Below are 17,065 nucleotides of genomic sequence, written 5' to 3'. Positions count from 1 at the left end.
CCATGGCAATTCCTGTCTTTTTCTTGCTGTTATTAGCTTGAACTATCTTGCTCTCTCCAGCTTTTCATTATGAATCTGTGTGTGGATCTCATAGGACCTCTTTGTGTGTGGATCTCAGGACTTTCTTGTGTATATAATATAGATGGATTCTGTTTTTTAAAATTCATTGAGCTACCATATCTTTTTGGGGGGTGTTGGGGTGGGGTTTGGGGGGACACCCTGCTGTACTCAGAGGCTATTCCTAGCACTGTGCTCAGGAGAGACCCCTGGTGGTACTCAAGGACCACAGGCAGTGCTAAGGATCCAACCAAGGTCAGCCACATGCAAGCAGAGCTTTCCTGTCCTGTCCTATCTCTCTGGCTCCTATCCTGTGCCTTAATTTTTTTTCCGTGTAAAAGAAAAATATTTTAATAGCATGCTAGTTTGGTTTGTAACATTTAAATATTTAGGCTTACAGTATGTTTCATTCGTTTGTTTTTTAATTGAATCACTGTGAGCTACAATTACAAAACTTTCATGTTTGATTTTCAGTCATACAATGATGGAACACCCGTCCCTTCATCCGTGTACATTTTCCACCACCAATGTCCCCAGTATCCCCCCCCCCCATCCCATCCCAGTCCTTCCCCTGCCTCTATGGCAGACAATTTCCCTCTTGTTCTCTCTCTACTTATGGGCATTATGGTTTTCAATACAGATACTGAGAGGCCATGATGTTTGGTCCTTATCTACTTTCAGCAGACGTCGCCCATCCCAAGCGATCCCTCCAACCATCATTGACTTAGTGATCCCTTCTCTATCCCAGCTGCCTTCTCCCCCAGCTCATGAGGCAGGCTTCCGACCGTGGAACAATCTTCTGGGCCCTCGTCTCTACTGTCCATGGGTGTTAGTCTCATATTATGATATTTTATATTCCACAAATGAGTGCAGTTATTCTATGTTTGTCCCTCTCTTTCTGACTCATTGTCTTTTGATTGGTTAATTTATACTATCCACATTTAGGGTCATTAATGATTTAAATGTTTTCACTCGGGGCGCCCCAGAGTGGGGCGGGTGAGAGCCCTCCACGTCCCAAAGGACCCAGCGCCCGCAGCTGACCTCCACTACCCAACTGCCGCCACATTCCGGACCACGCAACTGCTTTCCAGCCGCACGACACATCATAACACACTTCTTACCCATTTTCCATAATTACCACATCATGTCCAATGGGGTTCAGACAGCAGGCAACAAAATCATAGAGAAAAAAAATACATATATTTGCCTCTCAGAGAGCCTGGCAAGCTACCAAGAGTATCTCGCCCGCACGGGCAGAGCCTGGGAAGATCCCTGTGGTGTATTCGATATGCCAAAGACAGTAACAATAACAGGTCTCATTCCCCTGACCCTGGGCTGGAGCGATAGCACAGCGGTAGGGCGTCTGCCTTGCACGCAGCCAACATGGCCGACCCGAGTTCGATTCCTCCGCCCCTCTCGGAGAGCCCGGCAAGCTACCGAGAGTATTCGATATGCCAGACACAGTAACAACAAAGTCTCCAATGGAGACGTTACTGGGCCCGCTCAAGCAAATCGACGAACAACGGGAGGGCCTTTACCTTTATTCCCCTGACCCTAAAAGAGCCTCCAGTCGTTGGGAAAGATGAGTCAGGAGAGGCTGCTAAAATCTCAGGCTGGGAGGAATAGAGATGTTACTGGCGCCTGCTTGAGTAAATCGACAAACTACGAACGGGATGACAGTGATAGAGTGATACAGTGAATGATTTAAAGGGCTTACGCACTATCACTCTTTTTTTTTAATTTCTATTTTTGTTGTTTATTTTTCTATGTATTTCTATCTGCAGTGGAATTTGATTGATTTCCCTGGCAATTCTCTCAACTTCTTCAAAGTTCTGTGCAGCATTCTCATTTTTTTTTTTATTCTTCTTGAAAGTTTTTATTTTATTTTTTTTCTCATTATATATGTGCCATAGCTTTCTTTTTTTTTTTTTATTTATTTATTGAATCACCGTGGGAAAGGTTACAAAGCTTTCAGGTTTAGGTCTCAGTCATGCAAATATCAAACACATTTCCCTTTACCAATACTTATTTTTTACCATGAAGAACCCCAATAAAACCCCACCCCCCACCCCTCCCCGTCCCTGTGAGGCAGATGAATTCTAGTTAACACTCTATCTGCTTTGATTAGATTCATTGTTTCAATAAAAGATTCACCACTATTATTTAGAGTTTACCCCCCCCCCCCCCCAAATCAGACATGCTGAAAAAGCATTGTGAAGTGATTTGCTTTCTACAGCTGGGTTCAAGAATTAAATGTTGGTTTTGGGTTTCTGCTATTTTACTTATTGACCCTGGAAGTATTTCTACTGAAAGTCAGATAGTTAAGAGATTGGTTTCTGTGCTCTGGAGTTGTGGCCGTGCTGGAGAGCCGCTCGTGGGGGGCAACTGGTGGCCTCGGTAGGGCGTGAAGGGCGGACCGGAACGCCCCCCTTCCCATGAGGTTTTAGTCGCCCCCACACCCCCAGCTCCTGCCTGCTGTCCACAAGGCTCCCATGTGGCCGCCATCTTTCTTTCCAGAGGGAGGAGGGAGAAGGGACCAACACCCTTTCCCCTCCGGGCAGACATGATGGCCTGGATTAACGCATAGTCTTTTCACTTTTCTGCTCCAAGCTGCCGGGTTCTGCATTAAGTCCTTGTGCTTCTGGGGCTGTGGCTGTGCTGGAGAGCCGCTCGTGGGGGGCAACTGGTGACCTCGGTAGGGCGTGAAGGACGGACCGGAACGCCCCCCTACCCATGAGGTTTTAGTCGCCCCCACACCCCCGGCTCATGCCTGCTGTCCACAAGGCTCCCATGTGGCCGCCATCTTTCTTTCCAGAGAGGAGAGGGCGAATGGGGCAACACCCTTTCCCCTCCAGCAGACTTGATGGCCTGAATTAACGCATAGTCCGTTCACTTTTCTGCTCCAAGCTGCTGGGTTCTGCATTAAATCCTTGTGTTTCTCGGGCTGTGGCCGTGCTGGAGAGCCGCTCGTGGGGGGCAACTGGTGGCCTCGGTAGGGCGTGAAGGGCGGACTGAAACGCCCCCCTTCCCATGAGGTTTTAGTCGCCCCCACACCCCCGGCTCATACCTGCTGTCCACAAGGCCCCCATGCGGCCTTTTTTCTACATTTCCTATTTACACGTCTGGTAGTGGTAAACTCTAAACTTTTATTTTTCTAAGAAAGTTTTTATTTCTTCTTCATATTTAAATAATAATTTTGCTGGATAGAGTATTTGTGGCTGGAAAGTTTTTATCTTTTAGAACTGTGAATATGTCACTTCACACTCTTCTAGCCTTAGTTTCTGCTGAGAAATCTGATGATAGCCTAATTGGGGTCCCTTTGCATGCTACAATTTATTTTTCTTAGCACCTTTAATAATTTTTTTCATTATCACTGACTTTTGATATGCTAACAATGGTTTTTCTTAGTGAGTCTTTTGTATTTATAAATTTAGTTATTCTGTCAGTTTCCTGGACTTCTATGTTTAGCAAGAGCTTAAAGAAATTTTTAGCTTTTATTTTTTTGAATAGACTCTTTGTTCCTTCTTTCTCTTTACCTAGACTACCTTTTTATATATCCTCTGCTAATTAAGTCTGGTAATTCTCAAATGGTTTCATTTTTCTTAAATCTTATTTCTCGCTTCTCTTCCATTTGAGTCATTACTAGAATTTTATTTTCAGTTTCAATTATTCTTTAATCTGCAAGACTGAGCCTGCTTATTATGCCTTCCATAAGAGGTTTTTCTTTTTTTGGGGGGTGGGAGATAATACATTAAATGGTGCTCAAGGCTCCCTCCTGGTTCTGGTGCTACACTGCTAAGGATTGAACCCGGTTGAACTGGACTGACTGCAGGCAAGGCAAGCGCCTTACCTCTGTACTATCTCTCCGGCTCCTCCATGGAAGAGTTTATTTCATTATGTCTTTGATATCCTGCATCTATGTTTGGAGTTGCTTTCTCTCTGCCCCCCACCACCCTTCTGCTGATGTGACGGCTAGGTTGCACTGCTCAAGCCCTCCACCATGGTGCAGACCAGTAAGCAGAAAAGATCCTTAAACCTACCTCATCTTCATGCCTTGGTTCACTGCTTTCTGCCAGATTTGAAGACTCATTCTGAAGCAGCTGTCCCTGGGAGAGATCCTCTACAAATTCTGGATTATTGGTAGATGATGTAGCTCCACTACTGTAAGGTACCTCTGGATGGGTTAACCTAAGGCAAAGTAGGCAGAAATGAAAAGTTCAATACCACTGGAATTTCATATTGAAAACAAAAAGTTTCAATACCAAAAAAAAAAAAATTCTACTGCTATGGTTCAAGGCAAATTTCATGGCTAGCAAAGCACACGCTAATCCTTAAATTAATCCCCCAACTTCATTTTGGATAAAAGTAAACAATAACTTCAGAGCTGTTAGTGTGTTCTCAAAAATAGTTTCTGTGCTTGACTAAGTAGACTGGTTCCACAAATTCTCCTATTCAAAACAACTATAATCTTTTTTTTTGGGGGGAGGCAGTGCTGGGAAGGGGGGTGGGTGGTCAGTACGAGCACACCCTGTGTGCTCAGGGATCACTCCTGCTGGTGCTTAGAGGACCATAAGTCATGCTGCGGATCAAACCTGGGTCAGTCACGTGCAAGGCAAGTGCTTACCATCTATATTATCTCTTTGACCCTAATCTTCAGAAAAAAAAAGTACTTATTTAGATAATCTCGTCACAAGTAGTGTTAATATTTATGGCGCTGATATACAGATTTACTGTACCCTATTATTAGCAAATGCCCATTCCCTTCCAGAAATGTCTTATGTCACCCCTTTTCATTTTAGATCACATTTTTTTGTCATGCAAAGCTTTTCAGTTTGATATGTTCTCATTGCTCTTGTTTTCGATGCCTTTATCAATAGAGTGAAGGAATCTCTGAGGACTATATTCCTGGACAGTTCTAATGTTTTCCTCAATGTATTTGATGGATTCTGGTCTAATTTTGAGGTCTTTCATCCACTATGAATTAACTTTTGTATATGCTGTGAGATGTGAGTCCAGCTAAACTTTTTTTGCACATGGCTATCCAGTTTTTTCATCACCATTTTTGAAAGAGGCTTTCCTTACTCCACTTCACATATCCAACTCCCTTATCACAGATTAATTGCCCATATATCCGAGGGCTTATCTCTGGGCTCTCAATTCTTTTCCAATGATCTGAGAGTCTATTCTTATTCTATTACCACACAATTTTGATTACTACAGCTTTACAGAATGCTTTAAGATCAGGGAATGTGACATTACCTACCCAATCTTTTCTTTTAGAACGGCTTTGGCTATTTACAGAGTTCTATGATTCCATATAAATTTTAGTAACATTTGTTCTAAGTTCTTGAAGAATGCCATTGGTATTTTGATGGGAATTGCATTGAATCTGTATAATGCTTTGGGTAAGGTGGTCACTTCAAAATATCAGTTCTTCTAGTCCATGAACAAGGAATATTTTTCATTTCCTACTATCCTTCTCTATTTTTTCAAACGTGATTTATAGTTTTTGATGTGCAAGCTTTTCACAACCTTCGTTAAGCTGATTCCTAAGTATTTGATATTAAAAACAGCAATAAGGGGAAATGCTAGACAGACCCCAGAGAGATGGTGAGAAAAAAAGACAGACATAATTCTGCAGAAACAGTATCAGTTTAGAAGCAAGTGTTCGAAGATCTGAGAAAGGATAAGGAGGGCATTACGCAAGATTTAGGAGAGAATATTGTTATAGTGGCTAAGGCAGGAAGACTTTGAAGAAAAAGGGGTATTATTCAGGCAAAAAATTGCAGACATCAAATCAGATAGGCTAACAAGTATATGCTAAATCTGAACCATTATAGGCTACTGGTACTATTACGAAATACAGTTTCAGTGAAATTATGGGAATAAAATAAGATTACAGAGGACTAAGAAATAAATGAAAGCAGATACAGATCATCTTGGGAATGAAAATTTATACTTTTATGACTTCCGAGAGAAAATAATGGATAATTAAAAAAAACTGAACGCCCATGAGATACACAGTTACAAAGCTGTTCATGACTGGGTTTCAGTCACACAATGTTTGTCAACCCGTCTCTTCACATTTCCGACCACCAATGTCCCAGTTTCCCTCCCGCTTCCTTCCCCCAGCCCGAGGAGCTCCCCCCCTGCCCGCTTTCTCTTTTTGGGTAATCGCAGATGATTTTAAGAAGCTGTTTCTACATCTCTGATATTTTTTTGAAAATACACAAATAAATAAAAAGTAATGCATGAATGAATTCAATGCCAATAATGCCCTGAGCAAAAAAAGGGCCACCAGAGTGCTAGTGTGACCACAGCAGCTTTCCCCACACCCCAACATTTCAATTCTTTTGGATGTCCAAGGCAGCTTATTCTTTCAGTGTCATTCTCATTTCAACTGTGCTATCAATTTTTAAATACTAATTCTTGGGCATTCTTATTTTAGTGAAATAAAAGAACTAAATTGGGGAAAGAGTATCAATCCTGACTCCCTGACTGAAATGGACAGGAAATGAGAAAGGATGGTCAAAGATGTCAAATACCATGAATATGACAATTTGGTATGTGAAACAACAATGAAAGGTGGGGGGCTTTTGTTCCTGTAAGTGAACTGTCTGCACTCTTAGCTAAAAGCAATAACCCTTCTATTTGCACCCTGGGCCCCACATTCTAAAAGACAGGTTCTCAGCAATTCCACCCTCTCTGGCATCGCCAATCTCTCCTCTAATTTCCTCTAGATTAGCCAATTCAGGACACAAATGTGGCATTATTACACTTATCTTGAAATGAAACAAAACACTTTCTGGATCCCATTTCAGAACAGTTTATAGTTATTGGCTCAACTGTTTATAAAGGAAAGAACTGTTTATGCTCTTTTGCCTTACACGTGGGAGGCCCTGGTTCTGATCCCAGGCAACACACACAAACAGAAACACACATCTATACTTATCATCAATTTCTCTTCTTCTATTCTCTCTTCCTCTGTTTCCCACCTCCTTTTTTTGGCGGGGGGAGTGCATCTGGAGGTCCTAGGGGCTACTCCCAGCTCACTGCTTGGGAGTGGTGCTTGGGGAACCATGTGGTGCCTGGGATCAAACTCAGGCCTGCAACTTGCAAAGCATGTGCTCCAGTCCTTTGAGCCATCTCTAGGGCCCACCCTTTCATTCTCTCTCAAGCGCAACCCAAAGAATTTTTGCTTAGAACTCTTCCCAAGGTCACAATGATCTCCATTTAAGTCCAAGGTCATTTATCAGACTTCATCTTAACTAACTGTCAAAAAAACTGTCAGAATTTTGACATGTTAGCAATGTCCTGATGGCTTTACAGATTAGTCACAAGCCGATGATTGCTGAGTTTCCTTCTGTGGATCTCCCCAGCTTTAGAATCTGAATAAGGTTCAAATCAGGCTGCTGGTTTGAAATCTTTGTTGGCTATCTAATACACACGTCAAGTTTAAAAATCTCCAGACCGGCCTGAAGAGTAGCACAGTGGGTAACCCTCTCCTAGCCACTCAGTTTCCTATCTAAATCACTGGGAAATCTATTCGTCAGCCCCATAGTCCCTTTAAGTCTTTCTTTTCCTCCTCTCTTTTCTCATCTCATGCCCCTCTTTCTGACAGATCCTGTTTAGTGTGCCATTAAAAATATATCAATAATTCTGTATTTCTCAATAGTCCCTGTTCCTGTTATCTTAAAAACTCACTCCAATTAGATGTGTGCTATCATGAAAAATTTGTAGTCAAAGTCAAGTGTAATTTTCCTCAGGTCCTTATCTTTCACCTGAATTATTTTGGGAGCCTACTTGACCTCTAGCTAGACTCTACTCTCTTTATTCTCTTCTCAATATGAAATTCACTGGAAGTATTTTTTTGGTGGGAGGGAAAGCTGGTGGTACTCAGGGAACCACATCCAGTGTGGGGATTTGACCATTTTTGTGGCTGCAGCCACAAGCAATCCAAATGCCTTGACCTTTGCACTATCTCTTTAGCTTGCTACAGGGGTATTGATAAAAAACAAGCCAGGCCATATCCTTCTGTTCAAAATCCTCCACGGCTTTCCCACATCCATTAAAAAGTTAAATAGTGCTTGTTCTGACCTATGAGATCCTGCACAATCTAGTCAGTTGTTGCTCAATCTAGTATGGATCTCACACGTATAGCACTGGCTTTATCTGCAAGTTTATTACACGGAGAGCCTCTGGCCTTAACCCAAAATTTTCTCTAGAAATGTTTAGGTATTTTACAGTCTGAGAAGGACTAATATGTCCCTCTATTAACCTCCACATGGTCACCTCTGATTCAGTCACTATGGCCTCTTCCAGGCTATTTCTAAAAGGTAAAAACTCCCCCACTGAGGACTTAAGCATCACTCTTCCTTCTGGCTAGAATACTCTCCTCGAATAACTGCATACCAGTCACCTTCCTTCCATCAGATCTTGATTCATGTCCCTTTCTTACTACAGTCTTTCTGAGCCATCTTATCTAAGGCCAGGACTGGAGAAACGGCACAGAGGGTAGGGCATGCGCCTTGCCCACAGCTGACCCAGGTTTGATTGCCAGTACCACAAATGATGCTGAGAATAAGCCCTGAGATTTGCTGGGCATGGCCCCAGAGTCCCACCTCCCCCCAAATAAAACTGCACCCAGATTCTCCCTGCCCCTCTTCTCTGCTGAACTGAGAGTTCTTATCAGTGCACTACGCATTTTACTTTTTTTTAAAAAATATGACTTCTCTGGTGAACTATGAACTCTACGGGAGATGTGATTTTCATCTGTTTAGTCATTCTTTTATATCTAGTACTTAGACAAGCATCCACCACATAGTTGATACTTTGCATTTACTTATTTGTTTAATTTTGGGCTACACTGATCATGCTCAGGGCTCTGCACTCAGGAATGACTCTTGGCAGTGCCCAAGGGACCATGTGGAATGCCAGGGACTGATCCCAGATCGGCCGCGTGCAGAGCAAGCCCGATGCTCAGAAAATTCTTTACTGAATGAATTAGACGTAGTAACGAGGCAGCTTTTAGAAAAATCTTAAAGAACCGTTTTGCCTGAATAATAAGGTCAAAAGGCAGATATCAACGAGAAAAGAAACAAATGTAAGGGAAGGAAACTATGACAAAATGTAGACTTTTTAAAAGAGCTCTGAAGAATATTAAAATAATTCATCTTAGGGATTAGTTAGCACTTCAATCTACTGGCAAATATATTTCTTCCTTGACAAATAACTTCTAAATATAAAAAAGATAAAAACTCAAGTGGAATACAGAGATTTTTCAAGCAAAGGGGATTTGCTTTTAGCCCATTTCTATATTCCCTTATCTGTAAAAAAAAAAAAAGAGAGAAAGAAGATGGGGAGAAAATGAAACAGAAATTAGTTAATGCTCCTAGGCACCTTGAATAAAGAACCATATTAAAAAAGTATATTAAAAAGTGGCTCTCTGGCATGGCCATGGCTCCAGAGGCAAAAGGACTTAGTCCAGAGCCCAGCAGCTTGCAGAAGAAAAGTGAATGGACCATGCGTTAAACTACGGCACCATGCCTCCCCAGGACGGAAAGGGTGTTGCTCCCTTATGCCTTTACCCCCCCTGGCAGCAAGGTGGCCACCGCCTCAGAGCTTATAGGAAAGCCAGGTATGAGCCGGCGGTGAAGGGGCAACTGCAGTCTCATGGGAAGGGGGGGCGGTACCGGCACGTTCTTCATGCCCTACCGAGGTCATGAGTTATCCCCCACGAGCGGCTCTCTGGCACGGCCATAACACTGGACACACAGAAACCAATCTTGTAATTATCTGGCTCTTTGCAGAAATCCAAAATCGTGGCCGCGTGACATTATATGATTCCCATAACCAGCTATAGAAAACAAAATATTTCACAATGGCTTTTTAGCAATTCTGATTGCTTGGGGGGAAATTCTAAACAATAATGGTGCATCTTTTGTCGAAATAATGAATGTAATCAATGCAGAGAAGAGTTAAGTAGAAATCATCTGTCTCACAGGCATTTGGAGGGGTGGGAGGGGGGGTATACTGGGGTTCTTGGTGGTGAAAAATGAGTACTGGTGAAGGGAAAGGTGCTTGATCATTGTATGACCGAGACTTAAACCTGAAAGCTTAGTAACTTTTCCCACAGTGATTCAATAAATAAATATAAAGAGAAAAAAATTAAAAAAAAATTAAGGTGGAGTTCATGCCCAATTCAATCAGCTAGTCAGTGGCTGAATAAATAGCAGTACTCCTACAAAAAAAAAAAGAGTATGATTTAAGGCTTGAGAGATAGTATAGTGGGTAGAGCACTTGGGTCTACCCAGGGGGTCGTGTTTGGTCCCTGGTACTGTTTAGTCATCTGAACACTGTTGGAAGTGGACCCCAGCACCATAGCATGTGGCCCAGAAACCAAAACCCAAATAAACTCCCCAACCAAAAATACAAATCTACACTTTGGGGAAAAATGATTTTAGTATGAGTGGTAATTCAAATAGAAGGTGTGTTTGATTTTCAGAGCTTGCCTCATGGCAGGTATTTACTTAATGGTGTCTGTGAGACTGTCTTACCTGGGAGCCACTGAAACCTGCCAGGTCCAGTGCAGTGCTACTGTGGATTTAGAGGAATAGGAACAGAGCAGAAGACAGCTGAAGAACAATTACAAAGCAGCTGACGATGGTGCTCATTTCCTTCACTAAACCCGACAACCACACTTCCTACCCTACCTAAAGCTGCCTCTTTTGCATCTCACATGCAAGTTGTCACCAGCCTTGTCTGGACGCTGAGGCAAAGACCCAGGGTCCCAAAGCAGCCGCTTACCCGCCTGGAGCCAGTTCATTACTCTCCTTGGCGCCATCCTCATCTGCAAAAAGGGGAGGCAGAGTGGAACTAGTCATCAAGGTGTCCATCCTCCTGAATGAAAGAAAGAAGGGAAAAAATTAGCAGCGAAATTATTTCCAGTTCAAGTTCCACTCATTTAAAAGCCGGTTTACGGTAAATTAATCACATCAAGAGCAGAGCAGACAATGACCTAAATAATTTCTTGACTAGGACACATTAATTCAAATTCTGTGGCTAATGGGCACCCTTGGTTTTAACAACTGACCAGACTAAAACCAGATTTTTAACAATCGAGGCTTGTTGGAAAATTCCCTCTTTGGTTCATTCAAACTATTTTCAAGAATCTTTTACACAAAAATTGGTAAGCAAAGGAACTCAGAAGCATTGCCAACTTGACACATGCAATCTCTGAGACAGATTTCTGCCATCTTAGATAGGCAAAATGACTGACTTAACCCACTGGGTGACTGTGAATGAAGGAGTAAACGGAATGTGCTTCGTAAACTTGTAGAAAGGATCAGCTGGCCGGCATGGTGAGTGCAATGATACTAATGTACATAGAGAAAGATGTTGTAGTTACAGAATTGCCAGTTCTCAGTCCCAGATGAATCATCCTAAGGTTAAATGAAGACAAACTGAGTCCCCCAAAAGGAAGTAATGCAAAGGAAGTGGAGGATGAAGGTCTACTGATGTGGTTCTGCGATAAAGAAACCACACTTCCAGGTCAGAAATACGCTCCCCAGCTCTGCTATGACCAAGTACGGAAATAGCATGCACCTGGGTCCAGGAAACAACTAAGCTTAATTGGAGAAAACAAATAAATCACAAGAACTTGAGGTCGTCAGACTGCAAGGATAAAAGGACAAAGTGACAAAGAGGGTAATTTCATTTAGCGTTATCACTACAAAGAGCGACGTTTCCCTTTCAAGGCTTACCACCAAGGGCTTCACCCCACAGAGCTAAAAGCAGCAACCCTCCATTCATCATGAAAGTGATATTCAAACAAAACATTCAACAGTGACCCCAAACACCAGCCACTTAAGTGGAACTGTAAACCACTCCAGAGAAAAGAGTGCCTCCATCAAGTGGGAGAATTGCGAGGCGAATTATGAGAATTCACTTAGGAGCTCCCTGAGCAGTTATTTCAGGTGCTGCTGCTGCTGCTGCATGAGATGGAGTGAAACAAGCAATTAGGAGGAAAGCACCGAAGCTGGGCAGAGCAGGGGCTTCAACCCACGGAGGCGGAAACGGGAAGAAAGTGCCGATGACAATGAAACCATATTCTAATGTTCAATAGAGGAATTTATTTCCCAACTGGTAACCCGAGGTTTTATTTCTTGCTCTTTATTTTCTTGTTTTCCCTTCTAAGTTTGTTACTTAGCAGACAAAGTTCCATAAATAGCTAAATGTGAAAAACTGTGTCTCTGTTTAGTTCTTATCTCCTATAGTGGAGTGGAAGGAAGCGTGAGGATTCTACAACTACACAGTCATACATCACGCGCATGCTAATCCCTTTCAAGTCCTTCAAGGGAGGGGGGCCAACAGGAAAAACGAACAGATCCTGCAAAATTCCACTCTAGGTGTTTTCTAGAATAATCCTGATACAAGTGATTTGAACATGTACAACGAGACTCCACCGGGAGGAATATTAATGGGCTGGAGCGATAGCTCAGTGGACAGGGCGTTTGTCTTGCACGTGGTCAACCGGGTTCGATTTCTCTGTCCCTCTCCGAGAGCCCGGCAAGCTACCGAGAGTATCCATCCTGCACGGCAGAGCCTGGCAAGCTCCCCGTGGCATATTCGATATGCCAAACATAGTAACAACAGTCTCACAATGAAGACGTTACTGGTGCCCGCTAGAGCAAATCGATGAACAACAGGACAGTGCTACAAGTAGAATTATGTTTTAATTCCCTTTATACAAAAGCCAGATTAGCATCCAGGTTTTCAGGATTGCTAACTTTACATAGAAAACACATTAGATGTCATATAGACTAGTGCATCCAACAAGCAAACATTCCTAATTCAAAGGGCTAGTATGCATGGCTTATATGCAGGAAGCAGGGTTTCACGGGCTCAATCATAGGCAATGAGTGGTCCCCTAAGCACTGCCAGGGATGACCCCCAAGCACTGAGCCAGAACATCCCTGAGTACCACTGGATGTGTCTCCCAAACAAAACACTAAGGTATTTGCACTGAACTTTAAAAAGGACTCGTCTAATTACTTCCTTCTAAAAGTCTAGGGGGCGGAATGGACTTTCAGGAACCTCAAGATTTGAAGCTCCTGGCATCCTTCTCATACTTCAAAAGGAGATATTTTCTGGTGGGAGACAAAGTATTTTTTTTTTTAAATTCACTATGCCAACATGACCCTCTGAGAGTGTTCTCCAGATATTGTTAGTCATTTTGAAATATGGGGAGGCAGCTGGACAACACAGCCTTAACAACATATAAACAGATCATATAAACAAAGGAAGTTCAGAGAACACGTTTGCTTCTTGCTTTCTTTTTTTTTCTTCCTCTTAAGTTTGTTTTCCTAAACCCATATGGCTTCAGATATATTTCCTCTAGTGTTATTGAGTAGTCAGGCCCCGAGAAATGAGTAATAAGTGGGTGGGAGGTTAAGGGGCCAAGATCAATAAAATAAGGAAATGAGGAAAAAGTCCAGTGAAACCCAAAGGCCTCTGAATGAGTCCAACTTGTTGGAAAATAAAACGATTCCCAAGAACATGACTGTGACCCTGCAAGACTGCTCCTCACATGGTCAAGATGAATCACGGCTACCAAGTCACTAACTGCCGGAAGGCCTGCAGCATAGCATCTGTGCCTGATAAGTCCTAGTACTAACAGAGGTCAGGATGAACTCAAAAATTCTATGCAAAGCACTTAAGAAATGTAGTGTACGCTGCTCTGGAAAAGGAAAGGAGAGAAAGATGTACACAGGCAAAGCAACACCGTTTGGTTCTTCATTGCTATTTCTATCAATAAATACATCATGCAGATGTTTGCTTGCAGAAGGTACTCAGCCAGCGAATGCTTCTAACTAGGGTTCTGAAACGATGGTATTACACTAGACTTCACACTTGGAACCAGGTTTGAATGATAGATCTGGAATCCAAAACTTCTTCCTAATACAAACCACTCACTACAAAACACTGAAACATAAAACCGAGTATCACCTTAAGTATTTTAATAACTGTATGAAGAATTATATCAAACGAGACAAATCACAAGCAGCATATTGCTGAGGTTTTGCAAAGACAAAGAAAATCAGATTGAGTTAAAAAACTAGCCCTCAATTAAGATGGTTCTGGTAATATTTTCAACAAAAGGGACAATATCAACAGTTATTGACACCTGTTTTGGAAGCTTCATATGTACTTTTATTTCCCAAGGTTAGCCCTTCTCTTACTTTACATTTTGCCACTTCATTAAGTCAGCTAAGGGAATCTGCCATGTTTTCTAATCCTTCCCAACCATATGCTTCAGAGTTGAGAGGTGGAATTCTGCCCCCATTTCTCACACAATAATCCATAAATAAACCTCACAGTTCTAGGAATCACTGGTAAAGCTTGTGCTGCATGTATGAAGTTCTGAGTTCAATCCCTCTGCAACATACACTCTCAGTTGCTTTAAAATCATGCTGCTGGGCCATACCAACCTCAAATTAAAAAAGTTTCCATCTCCTATATCATATCATTTCACTCCTCTCAATCACTTTTACTACAAACGACTTTTCACCGTACAAACTGTTAATTCGGTGATACTTTTATTTTCCCTTTTCTGTCCAGTTTATATTCCATGGCTACATTTCAAATGTTCTTTGCCAATGTTCCAAATCCTTCCATTTCTTTGCCTTCTATATCCCAATTCTGACCAATTCTGGAGTTTAGCTCAAGATGATTAGGAGGAAAAAAAAAAATCACAAAATAAAGGTTGCTACTATAAAATTATTAAAAACCACAAATGAGTTCTTAAAAATCTCAGCAGTTATTCTACACATTCTTAGGCAATTTCCCACTTGTCATATTAGCTTTGTGAAACCTTTCAATTAACTTAAAACCCAATGTCTCCAAATCCCCCAATTTGGCCACATCTATCACACTAGCATCCCTGACTCACATCAAGGCACCCTAATTCACTTTTAAAAAAACACATAATTCACATAAAATAAAACACCTTGCAAAAATTAGTAATTCAGTAGCTTTTACATATTTATAAATTGTACCATAATACTGTAATTGACTTAACATTCTTCACTATGCTCCTCACCCTCAATCTTGGTACTTACACCTCAAACTACCCTTCTCCCAGTCCCAAGAAACTAACTAGTTTAAACATTTTTTTAATTAACTTTTTTTTTTTGTCTGTGGGTCACACCTGGAAGTGCTCAAGGCTTATTTCTTCCTGACACTACTCAGGGATCACTCCTGTGGGACTCAGGGGACCTATATGAGGGAATGGAACCTGGGTAATATACATGAGTATATTACCTTAACCCATATACATGGGTTAAAGTTAAAAACACCTTAACCCATGTGCTATCTCTTCAGCCTCCACTTTGAGCATCTTCTATAAAAGGAATAATAAAAGATGTGTGGTTTTATGCCTGGCTTATTTAGCACAAAATATTCCAGGCTCATCACAGATGCAATATAAGATGCATCTGTACTACATTCCTTTTTTTGTTTTAATAGGGACCACATCCAATGGTGCTGGGGGTCTGCGGCCATGTGTGGTGATATTCAGCCCGCTGGGTTAGGGACACTCTCCTGGCAGGGCTACGACCATAAGTCTTCATGAAGCTATGAAATGTCAGGGATCAAACTCGGTCCCTATATGTGCTAAGCACGTGCTCCATCATTTGAATTATCTCTCTATCCCCTTTCATTCCTTTTTAAGGATGACTAGTACTCTACTGTAATGCTCCACCACGTTTTGTTTTTCCATTCATTAGCTGACAGACTTGGGACATCATTTTCGGGTTATAGTGAATAACAGAAAACCAGCAGGACTGTACTACTGCACAAGAAGGGACATCCATGACATTGGCAACTATCGCCCGATCTGCCTGTTGTCTGTCGTCTACAAGCTGTTCACTCGAATCGTCCTTAATAGGATTAGCAGAACACTAGATGAAGGACAACCATGTGAGCAAGCTGGGTTCTGAAAAGGATTCAGCATGATCGACCGTATCCACACGATAACCAAACTCATTGAGGTTTTTTGGGAGTTCAAGATGCCACTCTGTCTAATGTTCATTGATTTAAAGAAGGCCTTTGATTATGTTGAGACTGAAGCAGTCATTGAAGCCCTAGCCAAACAGGGCGTTCAAACTCAATACATCAGGATCCTCCGTGAGCTATATTGCAGATTCTCACCATTCTACAAGGAAGTGATCATCCATGTCAAGAGAGGAGTTTGGCAGGGTGATACCATTTCACTGAAACTCTTCAGTGCAACTCTCGAGAACGTCATGCTATGACTGGAATGGGAAGGAATGGGAGGAAAGATAGATGGTCGGCAACTACACCACCTCCGCTTCGCTGATGATATCATTCTAATAACACCAAACATTAGCCAAGTGGCACAAATGCTGGCCGACTTCGACTGTGAGTGTGGAAAGGTCAGAACAGTTGAATCTCATGAAGACAATGTTTATGAGAAATGGTCTCATTCCTGATGTTCCATTCGCTCTCAACAGGATGAACATCTCTGAATGCCAGTTATGTGTACCTAGGTCGAGAAGTCAACGTGACAAATGAACTGGCACCTGAACTGCGCAGGAAGAAGAGAGTGGCTTGGAACGCCTTCAACAGTGTCCAAATAGCTAAGAGGACGAAGAACTTCCGGCTCCGGGCACAGCTCTTCGATTCCACTGTTCTTCCTGCATTAACATACGCCTCAGAGACCTGGGCCCTACGAAAACAGGATGAGCACGCTATTTGGGTCTCCCAAAGAGAAAAAGGAAGAGCTATGCTTGGAGTATCACGCTTCACTCAAGTGAGAGAAAGAATCTGGAGTTTCGACGTCCGTCGATGATCAAGAATCAGGAATGCTGTCTTGTTTGCCAAGTCGTCGAAGATCAGATGGGCTGGACATGTAATGAGACTTAAAGACGACCGCTGGTTTAGAGCCATCACTAATTGAATTCCACGGGACTTCAAAAGATCGTGTGCC

The 17,065-nt window shown here is 42.2% G+C and overlaps 1 protein-coding gene across 2 annotated transcripts in view; it reads right to left on the bottom strand.

Moving 5' to 3' along the window:
- Window positions 1–17,065, bottom strand: part of HMG20A (high mobility group 20A) — an 87,774-nt gene that overhangs the window by 23,192 nt on the left and 47,517 nt on the right. Inside the window, exons 2-3 of one of the 2 annotated variants that reach the window (XM_056128774.1) lie at window positions 10,864–10,953; window positions 4,098–4,245 (exon numbers count right to left, since the gene is read on the bottom strand). In XM_056128774.1, coding sequence (XP_055984749.1) covers window positions 4,098–4,245; window positions 10,864–10,952 — 237 coding nt within the window. In that variant the 5' untranslated portion in view covers window position 10,953. Of the gene's footprint in view, window positions 1–4,097; window positions 4,246–10,863; window positions 10,957–17,065 lie in introns of both variants that reach the window. The other variant, XM_056128773.1, reaches the window with a different exon arrangement.

The sequence above is a fragment of the Sorex fumeus genome, unplaced genomic scaffold (assembly GCF_029834395.1).
Source record: "Sorex fumeus unplaced genomic scaffold, SorFum_2.1 ptg000067l, whole genome shotgun sequence".
Lineage (NCBI taxonomy): Eukaryota > Metazoa > Chordata > Mammalia > Eulipotyphla > Soricidae > Sorex > Sorex fumeus.
The sequence above is the reverse complement of the archived record's forward strand: the minus strand, read 5'-3'. Positions and strand labels throughout refer to the sequence as shown.